This window comes from Carassius carassius, chromosome 43 (genome assembly GCF_963082965.1).
Source record: "Carassius carassius chromosome 43, fCarCar2.1, whole genome shotgun sequence".
Taxonomy (NCBI): Eukaryota; Metazoa; Chordata; class Actinopteri; order Cypriniformes; family Cyprinidae; genus Carassius; species Carassius carassius.
This window is the reverse complement of record NC_081797.1, coordinates 26,741,155-26,759,220: the sequence shown is the minus strand read 5'-3', so window position 1 is coordinate 26,759,220 and position 18,066 is coordinate 26,741,155. Positions and strand designations below refer to the sequence as shown.

General features: G+C 40.3%; 1 protein-coding gene across 2 annotated transcripts in view; it reads right to left on the bottom strand.

The window, feature by feature from the left end:
• Positions 1–18,066, bottom strand: part of pamr1b (peptidase domain containing associated with muscle regeneration 1b) — a 161,650-nt gene that overhangs the window by 78,843 nt on the left and 64,741 nt on the right. For both annotated transcript variants that reach the window (XM_059536953.1, XM_059536952.1), the window contains exons 3-4: positions 15,789–15,914; positions 1,930–2,044 (exon numbers count right to left, since the gene is read on the bottom strand). In XM_059536953.1, coding sequence (XP_059392936.1) covers positions 1,930–2,044; positions 15,789–15,914 — 241 coding nt within the window. The remainder of the gene's footprint in view (positions 1–1,929; positions 2,045–15,788; positions 15,915–18,066) is intronic.

Below are 18,066 nucleotides of genomic sequence, written 5' to 3'. Positions count from 1 at the left end.
CCCCCATAGGGCGGCCTTGCCCGACAGTAGTGTGAGCGTAAATGCCACTTTGGATTCCTCGGTGGCGAAGGTGCGGGGCTGCAAGGCGAAGTGCATAGAACATTTATTCAGAAAAGTTCTGCAAAAAGCTGGCTCACTGGAGTAGTTTTCTGGCACCGGAAGTCGCGGCTCTGGCCGGAAGTGATCCTGGGGGGTCTCCCGGGGGCGGGCGGCGCAGGCGGTGCGATGGGCGCAGTGGGAGAAGTGAGCTGATGGATCTGCTGGGTGAGCTCGGACACCTGTGCCACCAGCGCTTTGACAGCGCGTCCGGTGTTCGAGATGCTCTCCTGCTGCTGATCCATGCGTTTAACACTGTGGTGCATAAAGTCCGTGAGAGTGTTGGTGCTCGCTGCTTCCATGGTGGTGAGAACGTTCTGTGACGACTGGGTGAAGGAGGAGCTGGAAACAAGTGCGAGTTAACAATTTAATGAGAATTAGACAAACAAACAAGAGTACAAAGACAATGCTGGGAAGACGACAATCCAAGATGGTGGGGAGACGGTGAGTAATCCAGATGATGATGGTGAGAAGGCAGCAGGAGAGGATGGCACAGGAACTGCAGGGAATAGAGCCGAAGGTAAGTCTGATGCTGAGTGAAAGTGCGGAGATTGGATGAGTTTCCGGGGAAAGACACGGACATCCAAATGCAAACGATACAGAAGCAAAAGACAGGGTTACCGACATTAACCCTATGGAGTCGATTAACACGGATACGTGTTATGAGTCATTTTCTCCTGATAACCCCGAAAAGAACTTAAATTACACTTTCAGTTTTAATTGTACAGATAAGAGCACTACATCAATCGAATCTGTAAAGGGTCTATTTTTTTTTGGATACAGACATAATAACAACAAAACTTTGTGCACTTATAAAATAAAGATAACAAACAAGGTGTGCTGTTTGCAGCCTTTGTCTGCGCTGATCTTAAAATGAACTGTAACTCAGTGAATACTCAACGAAGAGACATGAGAGAGATATCCATAGAAAGCTTGTCTACTTTTAAACTAAACAAGTGCCGCCGAAAACAGATATTCTGTGATAAAGTAATCCATATGAAAACAACGCGATGACAGACGCGAAACACACAGACTTCACCACAAAGTGCAAAACCCAGAGATCACGGTTTACCAACCGTGACAAGTGCTTTCAGCTGTGATTGAAAGTGAACTAAAGTTTCTGATTGGCCATTGTATTGAAGAAATCAACAGATATGTCAGTGATTGGCTACATTGCTCAGTGCTGTAAAAACACATTGGATATTTTGCCAGATCTGTAATTGTATTTGCTTGAGGGTATTTAGCACTGTCTAGTACCCCTGTACAACTGGGCCTGAGCTTGGCTAACCACTCCAATTGCAGCGGGGCTGACATTGGGGATTCCATAATTGGCCTGTGGTACCCACAAGGTAAATATATATAAAAAATAGCTAACTAAGTTGAAAGTGAATGAAAGTGTAACAATGCAAACAGGTTTTTTGTAAGGGGTAGGTTTAGGGTTATGAGATTTGGTCAGTATAAAAATAATAGAAGTCTATGGAAAGCCTCCACAATTCACAGAAACAAATGTGTGTGTGTGTGTGTGTGTGTGTGTGACATATTTTGGGGACAAATGTGTACCCAGGAATGAGCTAAATCTATTTAAAAATGTCCTTTCACTTAAATGGCAATTAAACTAACCTATTCATTGCCATTAAAGTGAAATTACTGAACCTATACATAGGAGCCTGATAAAAATGTTCATTTTAGAAACTGCACTTAGATGTTTTGCATCTGAACTATATTGAAATAGAAACTAAATACATAGAAACTGTAAGTCTTTGGAATGTCCCACTTTATCTAATGTGTGTGTGTGTGTGTGTGTGTGTGTGTGTGTGTGATATCAGTTCTCACCTCAGATCAATGGTGAAAGGCTGGTCTACTTTTAATGTCCACTCACAGTGGGCATTGTTTGGGTAACTCTCAAGAACCAGGTGACCTTGCCTCTTATGAATCACTCCTCCACATGCTAAAAAGGTAGAAAAAGACAGTAAAGTTGCTGTGTCAAATGCATTAAAAGCAATTACAATACTTGTCACAAGTCAGACATTTAAGCAGGAAGAACAGTAGTGAGTGATATTTAGTCAACTGTTGTAAGGCTGATGCCATATGTCTGGAAATAAGGAAGGCCACAGTCTGAGAAAACCAAGAACTTTTATGAAAATCAACATTTGAACTCTTGTCGATGAAAAATAATGCTTTAAAATGACACATTAAACGCACTTGCCCCTCCCCAGACCTACGTGGGTCATCTGACATTTCATACAGTTAATTGATGACAAATATGAGGCAGGGCAACAACTCACTCCATGATAGAGCCTAGAGAACATAATTAGAATGTACCTAAAATTCAAGATATAGGGCAAAAATGCCCGTTTGAGTTTTTGTCTCATGTTTACATCATATAGTCAAGCAATGTCACATGAGCGAAGTGCAATATCACATGAGTGCAAATTTGATACTGATCTTATACATTGAACTGCTGGTTTCGTCTGGTCAGAGGAGAACTGGCCCCCCAACTGAGCCTGGTTTCTCCCAAGGTTTTTTTCTCCATTCTGTCACCGATGGAGTTTCGGTTCCTTGCCGATGTCGCCTCTGGCTTGCTTAGTTGGGGACACTTAAAGGGGTCATATGATGCGATTTTAAATTGTTCAAAGCTCTTGGTGCATAAAGAAGATCTGTAAAGTTCCAAAGACTAAAGTCTCAAATCCAAAGATTTATTCTTTATCAAATTTAAGACTTGTCCATGTCCTCCTAAATGCTGCCCAAATGTGCATGCAAAGAAAGGAGGGCGTAGCTTTTATTCTCGTTATAGTATTGTTTTTGCCATCATATTGTTGAGATGCCGTGTTTCATTGTGAAAACGAAACAACTTTGTTTGACTTTCCAAAAGAGGACGATATCGGCTTTGTCATACCTAGAGCTGATCGAAGCTGGTTGCTGAGGAAATACACCAACTTCGCACTAAGAATCGCCGGATCGGCTTTTACCGTGGACGATGAGCTTTGTAACAAATCTATGTGTTTCAGAAAGGCAGGGCATAGAGGAGAAACAATAATGTACATTATGTGGTGCAAAAGTGATTGAAAAGCATGCAGAGTCATCTGCTCACTAATCTCTAAAAAAACCCTAATGATTCAATGGACCATCCTTAAAGAACCATTTATTTCACTCCTGAATGAATCAGCCATTTGAAAGAATCAAATGAATGAATAAATGATTCGATGACTTAATCATTAAGACATTTACCACCACCTACTGGCAGTTTTAGTTTATTATTTAGAGCAGGGGTGTCAAACCCAATTCCTGGAGGGCCGGAGCCCTGCAGAGTTTAGATTCAACCCTAATTTAACACATCTGATCCAACTAATCAAGTCCTTCAGGCTTATTTGAAAACTACATGGTATGAGTGTTGAAGCAGGGCTGGAATAAAACTCTTCGGCCCTCCAGGAACTGAGTTTGACACCCCTGATTTAGAGTATCATTTAATTAAATAAATATTATAATAATATTATAATAACATATTTCTATAGTAATAATAATTCAATAATATATATATATATATATATATATAATTTTAATTAAATTAATGCATTTAGCAGACGCTTTTATCCAAAACAACTTAACAGTGCATTCAGGCTATCAATTTTTACATATCATATCATATGTTCCCGGGGAATCGAACCCCAACCTTGCGCTTGATAACGCAGTGCTCTACCAAATGAGCTACAGGAACACAATATATATATTAACATATATATATATAGATATATATATATATAAAAGGTATAGTTCACCCACCCAAATAATACAATTGTGTCATCATTTACTCACCCTCCTTGTCCGAAAGAGTATATGTAATACATTTTATCAAAGTAAATATTTACTGCTTAACCTAATTTTAGTAATGTCTGTTTGATTCATTACACAACAATGACTTTAAATTATCTTTTGGGAGTAATATCTCAGCCAAAATTGATGTGTGATTAATTCGATTAATTAATCGCCACATAATGTAATTATTTAGATTAAAAATGAATCTTATGAGGGTGTTAATGTATTTGGTCTTGGCAGAAGAGATCTGCTACTCTGCTGCTGTTGGTTATTGTTGTAGTTGTAGATTATTGCTGCTGCTAATGGCTGTTGATGATGCCTTTGACAACAACAAGATGATTATTATTATCCATCAAATATATAGGCGCCTATCTTTAGTGATGCAGCGCGAAGAGCTTACACTGAAAAAAAAATTTTTCCGCTGGATCAACTTAATTTAAGTCAACTTGTTACATGTAATCGATTTACTTCTTCTCAACTGAAAAAAAAATAAGTATGACAAAGTCAAAGTCAAAGTCAAAATCAAATGTTTATAGTCAACTGAAACTTTCAACCAAATATATATTTTACATGATTATACATCAAATTATCAGTATACATTTATTTGGATTGACTTAATTTTTTTTGTGCATATTTTTAAATCAAATATCCAGATAAATACAAATATACATTATACATATTAAGCAATTTCTTGACCTTAAATGTCACTGAATTACTTAACACTATTCAGATTCAAACAATCTTTAAATGTTTATTACATCACATTGAAATCTTCAACATTTCCACTTTTGGAATTTGAGGAAGAAATTACAACAGGTTATAATGAAAATTGCTTTAAAACGTAAAAACATAACATTCCAGAATAGAACATTCATCCAAGAAATTTTACATCCATGTGCCATTGAAAAAAAAACTTGCATTAAACATTAGAAAAGAAAAAGAAAAAAGGACAGTTTCTCACATTTGGACAAATTTGAAAAATACATTAGAATGCAAGTCAACATTGTAAACTTCTTACAGATTTCAACACATTTTTCAACATTTCTGATATTTGGTGCTTTTTTTAAATCATCAATTGGCTTGAAAATCATCTGTAGCTTAATTTTTCAAGGAAATCATCATCAAAATTGTCATTTACTTGCACTCTTATAGAGTAAAACACAAATTAAGATATTTCATAATGAAACCTGAAAGCTTTCTTTCCCTCCGGTGATTTTCCATGTAACCAAAAGTTAGAGGATCCAGAAAGGCCTTGACGGTCGGGAGCGTCAGTTGCACTGCTCCGTCCACGTCCGGTGTAGACACAGTAAACGTCTTATGGGTTTGGAACGACATGTAAACCACAGATTTTTTATTTTAAGTCTCAAGTCTCTGTTTCCATCTGTAGAAACAAAGAAGAAGGAGAAGAAGAAAAAATATATATTTTTCACCCAAGAAGGGCTGCTTTTTCCTGTCCTTGGAGAGCTCATCACTTTCTCCAAAGTGTGTTTTTCCTGCTATGAGAGATTATTGGAATTAGTTATAGTATGGAAACACATGTCTGAGATCAATATCTTAAATATAAACAGCACATTTTTTATTAATGGTTTTATTAATAGTAATTATATTAAGGAACCTTACCTCAAACATGTATGTGTTGCTTTGAAATTGGCTGGTAATGTCTGATATGGGTCTGTCATATTATTGTACAGATGGAAAAATCTCTAAGACATAACTGATATAGTACAGCAGATATAAACTAGCCTTAATAAAAAAAGCAGCACTTACAGTGGTCCTGTGACACGATTACATCTCCAAACTGTTGGGAAAAGTCATTAAAAACATCTTTCCTAAAAAAAGACAATGACAGATATCACAATCTGGATTAAAGAAAAATAAAAGCATATACAAGCAAACAATAATAAAAATGAACATTGCAAGCAAGCAACGGGAGTCATGACCAGTAAATACAACAGAACAAAGACACAAATGAGCTTAATATTAATGAGAAATACTACTGAATAATCTAACCAAGTTTTTATAAAAAAAAAACAGATGTATTTTTCTTTTCCGGTTTGATTAATGACAGGGACAGCAGGAAAGCTGCTTTAACCTTAAAACTGAATGCATGGATCCTATATATTGACTCAAATCTAGTTACTCCAAAAATTTTACATTCTCTTAAGTCATAAGTCATTGAGTTATGTTAAAGCTTGTTAAGATGGAAATTTTCAACATACTGTATTTTGTGTATATATTTGACTATTTATATAACTATAATATAACCCCCTTATTATAGAATTGTGCTATAATAACCCCTTTAAATACATCTAATTATATACTCTATCACTTGAAAAGAGACAGGAATGTAGATGTTTTTGGAGAGAGGCTGCGTCTTGCTCTCTCGCTCACAGCACTGTGAAGACTCGTTCACTTCGGAAGCGATTTTCCTACCACGGATGATAAACATTCTGAATTATACATGCCAACATTCATAATGAGGAGTTTAGCAGCAAAATAATCAATCAGAGAACAAATTTTATTTTTGAACATGAAAAATCTACAGAGGTCCGGACCTTGGTGACCTCATAGCTGACTACGGCCATGGTTTCGTGCACGCTTCTGGTGCCCGAGCACAGAAAGCCATGTGCGATTAACGATTTCAGTTCTGTTTCGCTAAGCTCTTCATTTTTAATCGATCCTTGCTTCTTTGATCACTCTAACGTGTCACGCCCAATGAAAGATGCGCGGGTGTATGTACATGTGACAAAACACACCCATTAAACAGTTAACTTCGTCAAAATCATTATATAACGTTACATATTTCTCAACTGTAGTAACAGTAAATTAAAGCTTATTTGTATAATTACTCACCGATATTGTGGAACTGTGCGACTGCCGCAGTCTGGACACGGGGAAAAATAAGATGGGCTGAGTTTCCCAAAAGCTTCGTAAGCCTAAGAAGTTCGTAAAAACTATTGTACGACTGATCTTAATATTATGGTCTGTTTCCCAAAAGTATCCTAACTTAAGTAGCACTTGAAAATCATTGTAGATCTACAGGTGCTCTGGAGTAATTGTAAAGCCCTAAGTGCATTGTAAGAAGACAGATTTATGTGGTCACCTGCAGGACATTCAATAAATTACACCTTTAACAGGATTTAAGTGCAATGTGAATATAATATAAGGCAGTGGTTCCCAACCTTTTTCAACTAGTGGCCCACACAACTAAACATATTTTTGCGCAGCCCACTGCAAAAAAAATAACTGACCCCACTATTGTTGGGTTAATAACTTAGTACTCAGAAGCTAGATTGTTAACCGTCTTTATTGAATGAACTAGCAATGAACAGAAAATAACTCTGGCTGGCACCGCTCAGCTAAACGGGAAAACCCGATCCAGGCAGAGCTCAGCTGCGGGTAGACAAGCAGTCATTGATTGTGCTTTATACTGTGTGCACAATTATTAGGCAAGTGATTATTTTGACCATATCATAATTTTATCAATAAGTCCAAGCTGTATAAACTTGAATGCTTATTGGATTTAATGCATATCAGGTGATGTGTATTTGTGTAATGAGGGAGGGTGTGGCCTAAGGAGATCAACACCCTATATCAAGGTGTGCATAATTATTAGGCAGATTCTTCTCCTCAGGCAAAATGGGCCAAAAAAGAGATTTAACGGACTCTGAAAAGTCAAAAATTGTAAAAAGTCTTTCACAGGGATGCAGCATTCTTGAAATATCTAAGATATTGGGCTGTGATCACAGAACCATCAAACGTTTTTTAGCAAATAGTCAACAGGGTTGCAAAAAACATGTCGAGAAGAAAAGACGCAAATTAACTGCCAAAGATTTGAGAAGAATCAAACTTGAAGCTACTAGGAACTCCATCAAAGTACTCCACTGCGTGGCTGGCCAGTAAAGGCCTTAAAGATGAAAAACTAATGACATGGCCCCCTTCTTCACCTGACTTAAACCCTATTGAGAACTTCTGGGCCCTTCTTAAGCAGGAAATTTACAGTGAAGGTAAACCGTACATGTCTCTGAACCGTGTCTGGGAGGCTGTGGTTGCGGCTGCACAAAAAGTTGATTCTGACCAGATCAAGAAACTGACCGACTGTTATCGAAAAGAAGGGTGGCTATATTGGTCACTGAAGTTTTCTTTTTGAAATTTCTGAAATGTTTACTTGTAAATTGAGTTTGTTTATTATTCTCACTTAAACAGGTGAAAATAAACAAGTGAGATGGGAAAATCTTAGATTTTTAATTTAGTTGCATAATAATTCTGCACACTAATAGTTGCCTAATAATGGTGTACATGTAGATATTCTCTTAAGAACGCCAAAACTTCACTTATACTACTTAAATGTTCAGGTTTGAGGGTTTGTTAACATTTTGAATTGACCAAGAGCACTGTAGTTGTACAATAAAAAAATGAATCCCCAAAAATACAAATTGTCTAATAATTGCACACAGTGTATTGTACACTTTATAACTCGTTTTCTTACTTAATGAATTTTTTTTATTAATTTATAAATTCATTAATTAAAAAGGGCAGTAAAAATGAGAAATACACATTAAATGACTGAAAAAAAGAATAAAAAAAAAAAGAATAAAAGAAGTAATGTAGGAAATGGGGGAAATATGACTTTTGTGACAAAGTGCACGAAAACCAGCTATCTATTGGACCCGGAAATAACGTCTCTCTCTCTCTCTCTCTCTCTCTCTCTATATATATATATATATATATATATATATATATATATACTGTGTAAAGATTTAAATAAATGTATGCATTTAGCAGACGCTTTTATTCAAAGCGACTTACAGTGCATTCAGGCTAGATGAGATGAGAAATGGGTAGGTGAGGGAAGAGAGGAGGATACTACGGAGGAAAGATAGGAGGGGGAAAGAGAGTGAAGGTTTCATCTAAAAGTAACCAGTATGGGGGGTGGGAGCACACATGCAGCAAAATGTAGTTTAAATGTAATGAAGTAATGGTAAGCGATATGCAGGGTTTTTACCAGAATGTTGACTTCAATTGCATGTGTAAATTAAGTCAAGTTGGTTGCCTGATTTGTCTGTGCTTGTAGTGGTAAGGCGCTTGAGATCAAATGAAGCAAGGAGTGAATGGAAGTCTGTAGCATAGGGCTTGTCCAGATGAATGTTGAAGTCGCCAAAGACTAAAAGTGGACTGCCATCCTCTGGGAATGAGGACAGCAGGCTATCCAGCTCCTCTGGGAAGGTGCCTAGAATTTGCCCAGGAGGGCAGTAAATTAACACAACCTGGAGGATTGTTACAGTGATCACATGAGATTCAAATGAGTTATGATTGCATAGGGGAGGGTGTGTTGAGTATTTCCAATTGAAAGAAATGAGAAGACCAGAGCCTCCATCCCAGCCAACCTGACGGTGGCTGTGAGAGAACAATACAGTCAAGCCCAAGATGCTGAGTGTGGAGTTTAAGGAAAAAGCAGAAATGAAGTCTGCTTTGTGGACAGCTGACTGACAGTTCCAGAGACCCATAGAGAAAGAAAGAGGTGCAGTAGAGGATGTAGGTATAGGATGCAGGTTTGCAACATTGCATTGCCATCTGTGTGTGACATTAGAGCATTTTCCAGAGACAACAGGAACGGTTTTGAAACACATGATAGAGGTGCACGAGAGGACAGAAAAGGAAAATGAATAAAGGAAAGATAATAAACAGCACTTAAGTTCGCTGCCTGTTTCATTGCTTAGTGAAGTCGCAGGTCTTTACACTTGTTGGTATTCACACAAGGAGGCTGAATGCTTCCGCTGACGGACATCATATAAAAACATAGTCTAAGACCCTAAAGTGAAAACAGCTGGCGCTGCCCTCTAATTAGCGCAGACAATAGCCTATAGCAGGGCAATTCCTTCAAATCCAAACTACAGTTCACACATAAATGCAGGGAGGGAGCAATGCTTATTAATCAGGCTCCTTAGCAGAGGGCAATTAATATAATCACCAGTAAAGTGCAATCAAAAATGTAAATGCCAATGAAAATACAGTTTCCAGAAGAGATTAGATGTGCTAAACATTAGTCACGTTTAAATGCAGACTCAAAATTCATCTGTTTAACTGTGCATTTACTGAATGAGCACTGTGCAGTGTCCGAACTGATTGCACTATATTCTATGTATAATCATTTTCTATTTTTAACTGTTTTACATCAATTTTAAATCATTTTCAAAGTTTTTAAATTCCTTGTTTTATTTTTTTATTGCTTTTTTTTATGTAAAGCACTTTGAAATAGCATTGTGTATGAAATGAACTATATAAATAACTGCCTTGCCTATTCAGGAAACACCAGTAGTGTTATTAAATCCTTTGTGTCAGATTGATGATTTATGACCCTGATTTATGGCTTGATTTATGGGGGGTCCAGTCAGCGTTGATTGACAGGTTGTCACATGTCAAATGTGAACACGGTCAGATTTGGATTGATTTATGGCTATATGACCTATCTACCACAGTGACTGCCATGTCACTGGGTCCTGTCACCCTTGGTTGACATGACAGAGGTGTGTGTAAATCAAAAGATCAAACAGATGTCAGATTTGACTTTTGATGTATTTATTACTGGATATATGATGGTTGCATCTCTAACCAGAGCTGTGGGGGTTTCTGTGAAGTTCCTTCCTGACCTGTTACTCACTTCCAGTCAGGAGGTGTTTGGGTTCTTCCTGGAAAAAAATGGCTGAGCAAAAGTGAGTGTATTGACACCTTGACAGGGTCAATGTTTGCTTGATCTGTATGGTATATGTTGATACCTATACACTAACAGTGTGGCTATCGACTGGTCTACATCCACCTCTGAAGAGGAGGTTGTCTGGGCCTCTGGCTTTCATGTATGTGATTTAGGTCAACACCTTTGGTGGATTGGTGTCTAGACCCCAGAGCCCAAAGCTTCTCCCCCTGTCTGTTTTCCTCCTGTGATGTAGTCGGTTCGGTATAATGTTTTAATGTGTTTGTTAAGGGTAATGTGGTTTGTTTGGGGTTGGAGGATATCCAGACACGTGACCATCTCAAACCTCTAAATGGTTCAGTTCTGCTTGATCTATAGGCTCAATGTTGATAGCTAAGCCATCACTGTTTTGATTGTTTGCAACAATACTGGAATGCACCTAAAAATGTAAAACTGAAACATCGAATTAAATAGTTCACCAAGATTATTACCCATCACACTTTCTATATGCTTCTGAAAAGGTGTTATGTTTGGCCATGTAGTTTCTACCTCATCTGTATGTGTGTATGCTAACACCTCTATAGGATCAGAACAACCTAATCTGTAGGTTGAATTGTTAAACTTATGAGGAGTCTTAAATTAAAAATTATTCAACATCCTTCCTTACCGTCCCCATTCCACCAAATCCACCTCACCTAACAATTTACTTCTGACTGTGAAGGAGGTTGTGGTGTCTAACTGATAGTGGATGCGAGTATCATCTATGTGCTTGTGTTAATGGCTTTACAACATCCACCTCATATTATATGCACAGAATCATGCTTAAGTTCAGTTCATAAAGCAAAATAAAACAACAATGGTTGACCATGATGCTGAACAATATTGCTTAAAATAAATCAAAGTACATGACATGACAAGACAAAACCACAAGCAGTGGTTTAAAAAACTGTTTTTACTTTTTTGTTATTTAAGACATGTTTTAATCTAGCCTGTAGATAGTATGTGTACTGTAAAAGAACAAATACACATTTTGCTTAAACTCAGTAAAATAATTACACCTACAATTTTAAACATGTTTAAAAGATCAAACGCATTGTGTGTCACTAAAGCAAGACACACTGTCTATTTTCTTTATTTTTTTTTAAATAACCTGATGACCAGCATTGTTTCTTTAGATCATTTATGCACCCAAGTGCTTTTTTCACACGAGTACAGTAGATAACTCTTTGGATGTATTTGACAAAAACATCTTGGTTACATACCAAGTTCCCTGAGGGAGGGAATGGAGACGTTACGAATGGGATCTCGCCCGAGAGCCCAATCACCTTCGAGTGGTACAAAACAAGCCAATGGTACACAAAGTACCTTGGTCTGCGGGATTTGCATCGCGAGCTCCGCCCTGCAGAGCGGGTATATAAGGAGCAGCGCGAGCAACTCGCATTCAAGTCTTCGCTGAGGAGCCGAGCCAGTGACCCGGCCGTTCATCGGAACAGTGATGTGGCAAGGGGACGTAACGTCTCCGTTCCCTCCCTCAGGGAACGAGGGTTACATACGTAACCAAGACGTTCCCTTTTAGTCGGTCACGTTCGACGTTACGAATGGGGTCCCTTACAAAACGCCACATGGCTGTCTTCCAGCGACCCGTGTGAGTAATAGCACGTGGGTGCCAGAGGGTGCCCCTTCTCTGAGAAAGAAGGTCCTTCCTCAGAGGAATTGGCCAGGGAGGGGCTGTCGCGAGGAGTACAAGTTCGGGTAGCCAGGTCCGGCCGGGCCAAAAAGGCGCAACCATGAGGACCTGCTCCTCATCCTCCCTGATCTTGCACAACATCTGTGCAAGAAGGCTCACTGGGGGAAATGCATACTTGCGCAGGCCCAGCGGCCAGCTGTGCCCTCGGTCAGGGAGTAAAACAACTGGCAGTGGGAATTTTCTGGAGAGGCAAACAGGTCTACCTGAGCATCTCCAAAGCATTCCCGAATCAGCTGAACTGACTGGGGGTGGAGTCTCCATTCCCCGGGGCGAGACTGCTGCCATGAGAGCTCGTCGGCTGCACAATTGAGCTTGCCCGGAATGTGAATGGCACAAAGCGACCTCAGATGCTTGTGACTCCACAAGAGGAGATGGCGAGCTAGTTGCAACATGCGGCGGGAGCGTAGACCACCCTGACGGTTGATGTACGCTACGGTCACAGTGTTGTCCGTATGGACCAGAACGTGCTTGTCCTTCAGCAGGGCCCTGAAGCGGTGCAGAGCAAGCTGTACTGCTAGCAACTCAAGGCAATTGACATGCCACTGAAGTCGGGGTCCTGCCCGTTGCACATGGCAACCCAGCCAGTGGCAGAGGCATCTGTTGACACAACAACATGTCTGGACACCGGTTCTAGGGGCACGCCGGGCCGTAGATACGAGGGGTCCAACCACGGGGTGAAGTTTCGGCGGCAGGCTGGAGTGATGGTCACTCGGAGCGTGCCCTGTTGCCATGCCCATCTCGGCACTCGGACGTGAAGCCAGTGCTGAAGCGGTCTCATATGGAGTAACCTGAGCGGTATGACCGACACCGCGGACGCCATATGCCCTAGGAGCCTCTGAAACAGTTTCAGTGGAACCACTCTCTTGCCCTCGAATTGTCTCGTCTCGTTTGTAAGGCACGCGAACTTGGCGACCGAGTCTATTTCCATACCGAGAAAAGAGATCCTCTGCACAGGGGAGAGCTTGCTCTTTTCCCAGTTGACCTGAAGACCCAGTCGGGCAAGGTTTCTGAGCACCAGATCCCTGTGCTCGCACAACCGGGATTGTGCAGAAGAATCATCTGTTTCCTGTGGTCTTGTCCTGGTAGTCCTCTGAGACAAGGTCTTTACAGGGGATCTGTATCTGGGGCTCTAGTTGTCCTGGTCTCCGGTGTCTTTCAGGGCAGTAGAGGTCCATTCTAGGTGCTGATCCACCATCTGGTCTGGATACGTACTGGATCCGGGTGACTGCAGTGACCCTCTGATCTGGATACAGACTGGATCTGGTGGCTACGGTGACCTCTGAATAAGAGAGAAACAGACAAATATTAGTGTAGATGCCATTCTTCTAATGATGTAGCAAGTACATAGGGTGTTATGGGAAGTGTCCCCGGTTCCGGTTTACCTAATTTATGCAGCCTAAAAATCCTTTAACGGATTTGGACTCCCTCATGTCTGGCAGGTTCAGCCATAGGTGGCGCTCCTGGACCACCAAAGTGGACATCACCTGACCCAAGGAGCGCGCAGTGACCTTCGTTGCCCAGAGAGCGAAGTCGGTAGCAGTGCGCGCCTCCTGCAAAACCACTGGGTCAGCATTGCCCTTGTGCAGCTGCCGGAGCAGCTTGGCCGGATAGACCTGAAGTGAGGCCATGGCATGCAGGGTAGAAGTGGCCTGGACCGCAGCTCTGTAAGCCTTGGCCACAAGCGTGGATGAGAACTTACAGGCCTTGGAGGGCAGCTTGGGACCACCACGCCAAGCGGACGCACTCTGTGGACACAGTTGCATCGCAACCGTGGGAATCCCAGCATACCCCTTGGCCGCCCCACCATCGAGGGCAGTGAAGGAGGAGGAAGTACCAGAATGGTTTCGGGCAGTTAAAGGTGCCTTCCATGAACTGGTTACTTCCTGGTGCACTTCCGGGAAGAAAGGAACCAGAGGGGGGTGCTGGCGATCCGCATGAGCAGCCCCCAGGAACCAATCATCCAGCCTCAAGCGCTCAGGACAGGGCAGAAACACACGGGGGAAATTACATCTTTAAAAAGACGCAAATCGGCCCATATCTCTTTTGTGAAAGAAATTTGCTTTTTCAGAGGTGTTGAAGCACTCAGGGGAATGCGGGGGAGCTGTCGCAGGAAACCCAGATGAACCTCTGAATTGCACTGTCACACCAACACCAGTGACTCTTGCTTGTAGCACTCCGGTGAAAGCAGCAAGTGATGTGCTTGGCTCCGATGCTAAAGCTTGAATGCGATTTGCTCGCGCTGCTCCTTATATACCCGCTCTGCGGGGCGGAGCAAATCCCGCAGCCCAAGGTACTTTGTGTACCATTGGCTCGTTTTGTACCACTCAAGGTGATTGGGCTCTCGGGCGAGATCCCATTCATAACGTCGAACGTGACCTACTGAAAGGGAACATAATTTCTACATCAGGAAACTTTTTAAATGCATGACTGAACTTTTCTCATTCGACAGAACTACTATTTTCTAAATATTTACCCAGGCCTATAACACCTTGTGTAAATGATCTTACCTAGAACAGAAAACATACACTTTGACTATTTGACTATTTTGTAGTCATCGTTAAATGGTTTACAAAAAAAATTAAAGCACAAGCAGCTGTGATTTTCAAAATGAAAGAAATGTACAAGCTAAGGATGTTTCAACTATTATCATCATTTCCCTTTGACCCTGATAAACTGGTAATGAATTTTCTATGCCAGTGACATGATATACAGTTGTCATACTATTTGTGTAAATAGCTGTGCTAAAACATTTATGACTATTTTTGCATGTCAACAGATTATGTCAATGATGGTTCACATCTAAGAATCACAATGTTTTGTAAATTACATTTTTCTTACACCACAAGTTTTGGCCATATCAAGATTTTGGACGGCCTTTCACAATTTGTTTGTTGGACTGTTTTTAGGTGATCTTTGTGTGGTGTCATCATAATGGTTTCATTTTTAACATCACAATTCGTATTGTATCATCAATCTGACACAAAGTATATGATAACACTACTAACACCAGAATGCACAGTAATCTCATATAAATTAATCCAGATATTTTAATCAAATTTGCAAATTTATTTGAAGGAAATAAATAACCCAGAGATAAGTTATCATAATTTGAAGATTAGAATCATCTCAGATGTAAAAAGCGATGTATGAAGAATGGAAATCTTGTGAGACACAGGGCCCATGACCCACACAGGACATTGATACAGTAATAGTAGTGTTTTTACTTCCAAGGCAGGGATATTGCATGTGAGTAAAACTATTCAGAATAATGATGCTTATCCAGTTAAGCTAGTTGATCTTTAATAGAAAAAAATGGCATCATGATTAATTTAATCGAACACTGAGCATTTCACAGTCATGTTGAAGAGAAAGACATTTCCAGATATATCTTAAATATATCATTACTCTGAATACACAAAAACTGCAGTGTAAGTAACTTACTTAAACAGTCCCCACCAGACCAGCCTGGGCGACACTCTGCACAGTACTGCCCTTTTATAAAGAAATCATCTCTTGGGCCCCATGTGCCATTGTTACAGCGCTTGCAGTTCTCAAATATGCTGCAGCCTGAAGAGGAAAAAGAAAAAAACTAGAATTAGAAAGAGCCATTAAATATTGAGATTTGGTTCTGAAAAACTACCCTGCAAACACGTCCACTTGGGGCCCACATGGGCCTCACTTGGGCTAGTTGGGCTTTGGCTGGGCATGGGCTCAGAGTGGGCTTTATTGTTGGGCCCCACATGGGCAGTATATGGGCTAAACTAGTGGGCTCCAGGGCTCCACAAGATATTATGTTTTTATATATAATATATTCAAAATTAATTGTGTCAGACATGGATGCTTTTTTTAACAATAGCCACTGGGCTAGGGTCACTTTTTATATGAATTTTATTAGACTATTAAGCTATTTAGAAGCCATAGCAATTTAATAGTGGTCTGAAGCACTATACAACTTTCAACAGACAAGTTTGCCACAGCAGATTTCTCCACAAAATGTTCAAACCTAAAGTAAGCAGTGCGCACTGTGTGCAGTGCACATCGAGAACGCTCCACCCCCATCACTGAGCGAAAGAAGTTTGCCCAGCAACAATTTTGCCGCCTTGAGTCTGCTGTCCGTTAAGGATCCATTACGGTGTCGTGTGGACAAAAGACAGGTAAGAATCTGCCTCAATGTATAATAAACAGGAGATGATTTTACAGTATGATGTATGTTAACCAAAAGCTTTTTTGGAAAGTATTAGTTAAGAGGCCAGGAACTAGCTTTTCGCGAATGTAAACCATTAAACCTGGTTAAAGCATATGCGTTGAACAGACGAGTTTAATGTATTAAGTCAAGATCATACATAGCTTATTTTGAGTGGTTGATTTGAATATATTGTTTAGAAGGATTTGATTGTGAACTTGTTAGCAAGGCAGTCGAACAGGCATAGTTCTAGTTCGCAAGCTGTTAAAAAAGCTCTAAAATGCCCATTTCTCCGCTTTTACCATCTGGTGGCATTTTAATGTTTGCACTTGTTGCATTTACAGTTAAAGCAAAAACACTGATGAAAGTCCATTTGAATGTCAGCAATGTTTTATCGGCTAGGGTGTTGTGCCAAGGCACTCATTGCCGCCAGGATTTGCATCCCCTGGCCGCGGGAGCACGCAGAGAAGCGGAGTTTAACTGTTGCACTACGAATTCACCTCTTAAATGGAACAAATAGCGACGTGGAAGGGTTTTCCATAGTAATAATGGACTCATTTATCTAAATAAATATGTTTATTTGTCTGTTACATTAAGGCGACGTGTGAATTGTTTAATGCGTCGTTTAATATTGTGTATTTATCGACAGTGTTTTCCAAAGTTCCATATTGCCATGCACGTTAGCTACATAGGCCGACTGATACAGGGGTTTTCCTACATTTTTTCGCGGCCGCCATAGCAAAAACATTTGTCCCGCCATTTGATCGGTGAATGACTGCGGTGCTGGGCGAATATAAGAACGAGCAGAGAGAGAGCGAGCCACGCCCGGCTGCGCGCGCACAGTCTCACCGTGTTCAAACCACAGACTGTATAAAAACAGGTTCAAACACGAACGAGCAGAGAGAGAGCCCCGCCCGGCCGCGCGCGCGCGCACTCTCGCCGTCTTAAAACAGCACGAGCGCTGTCTGGCTCTCTCTACCTCGCGCATATTAATATAAATCAATTGAAACACGATAGTAAAGGGTTAGGCCTTAACAGAGAGATAAATGCTATCTTTCAAAGAGTTTACTTATCAAATTGAAGGCTACTAGAAGAACAGATGGTAAAATCAGCCACATTAATACCAGCTTCACCAAACTAAAGTATATGATTTGCAATTGTACTCTAGAGTTTGTCATTCCCGATCCCCTGTAATCATAACTAAAAACTAAAATGCTTTTTTTTATTTTCTATTTTTTTTATAGAAATAATGGAGTGTTCAGAAAGAGCTAAAAGGAGGAAAATATCAGCGAAAGTGGAGGAACATTTGCGTCTCCTTGAAAAGGAGTCTATGATTGATGATTTGTTGGCACATGATTCTGAAAAGGAATACCCACTGGATGATTTGTTAGAGCATACTGAAAGCGAAGATTCCACAGACACTTTCTACGATGCTTGTGATCAGAACTGTTTTGAGAATTCGTCAAATGATTTAGAAGATGAAAATTCCTCAGATTCTTTTTATGATTTTAACATTTCCTCATTTGATGATTTGGA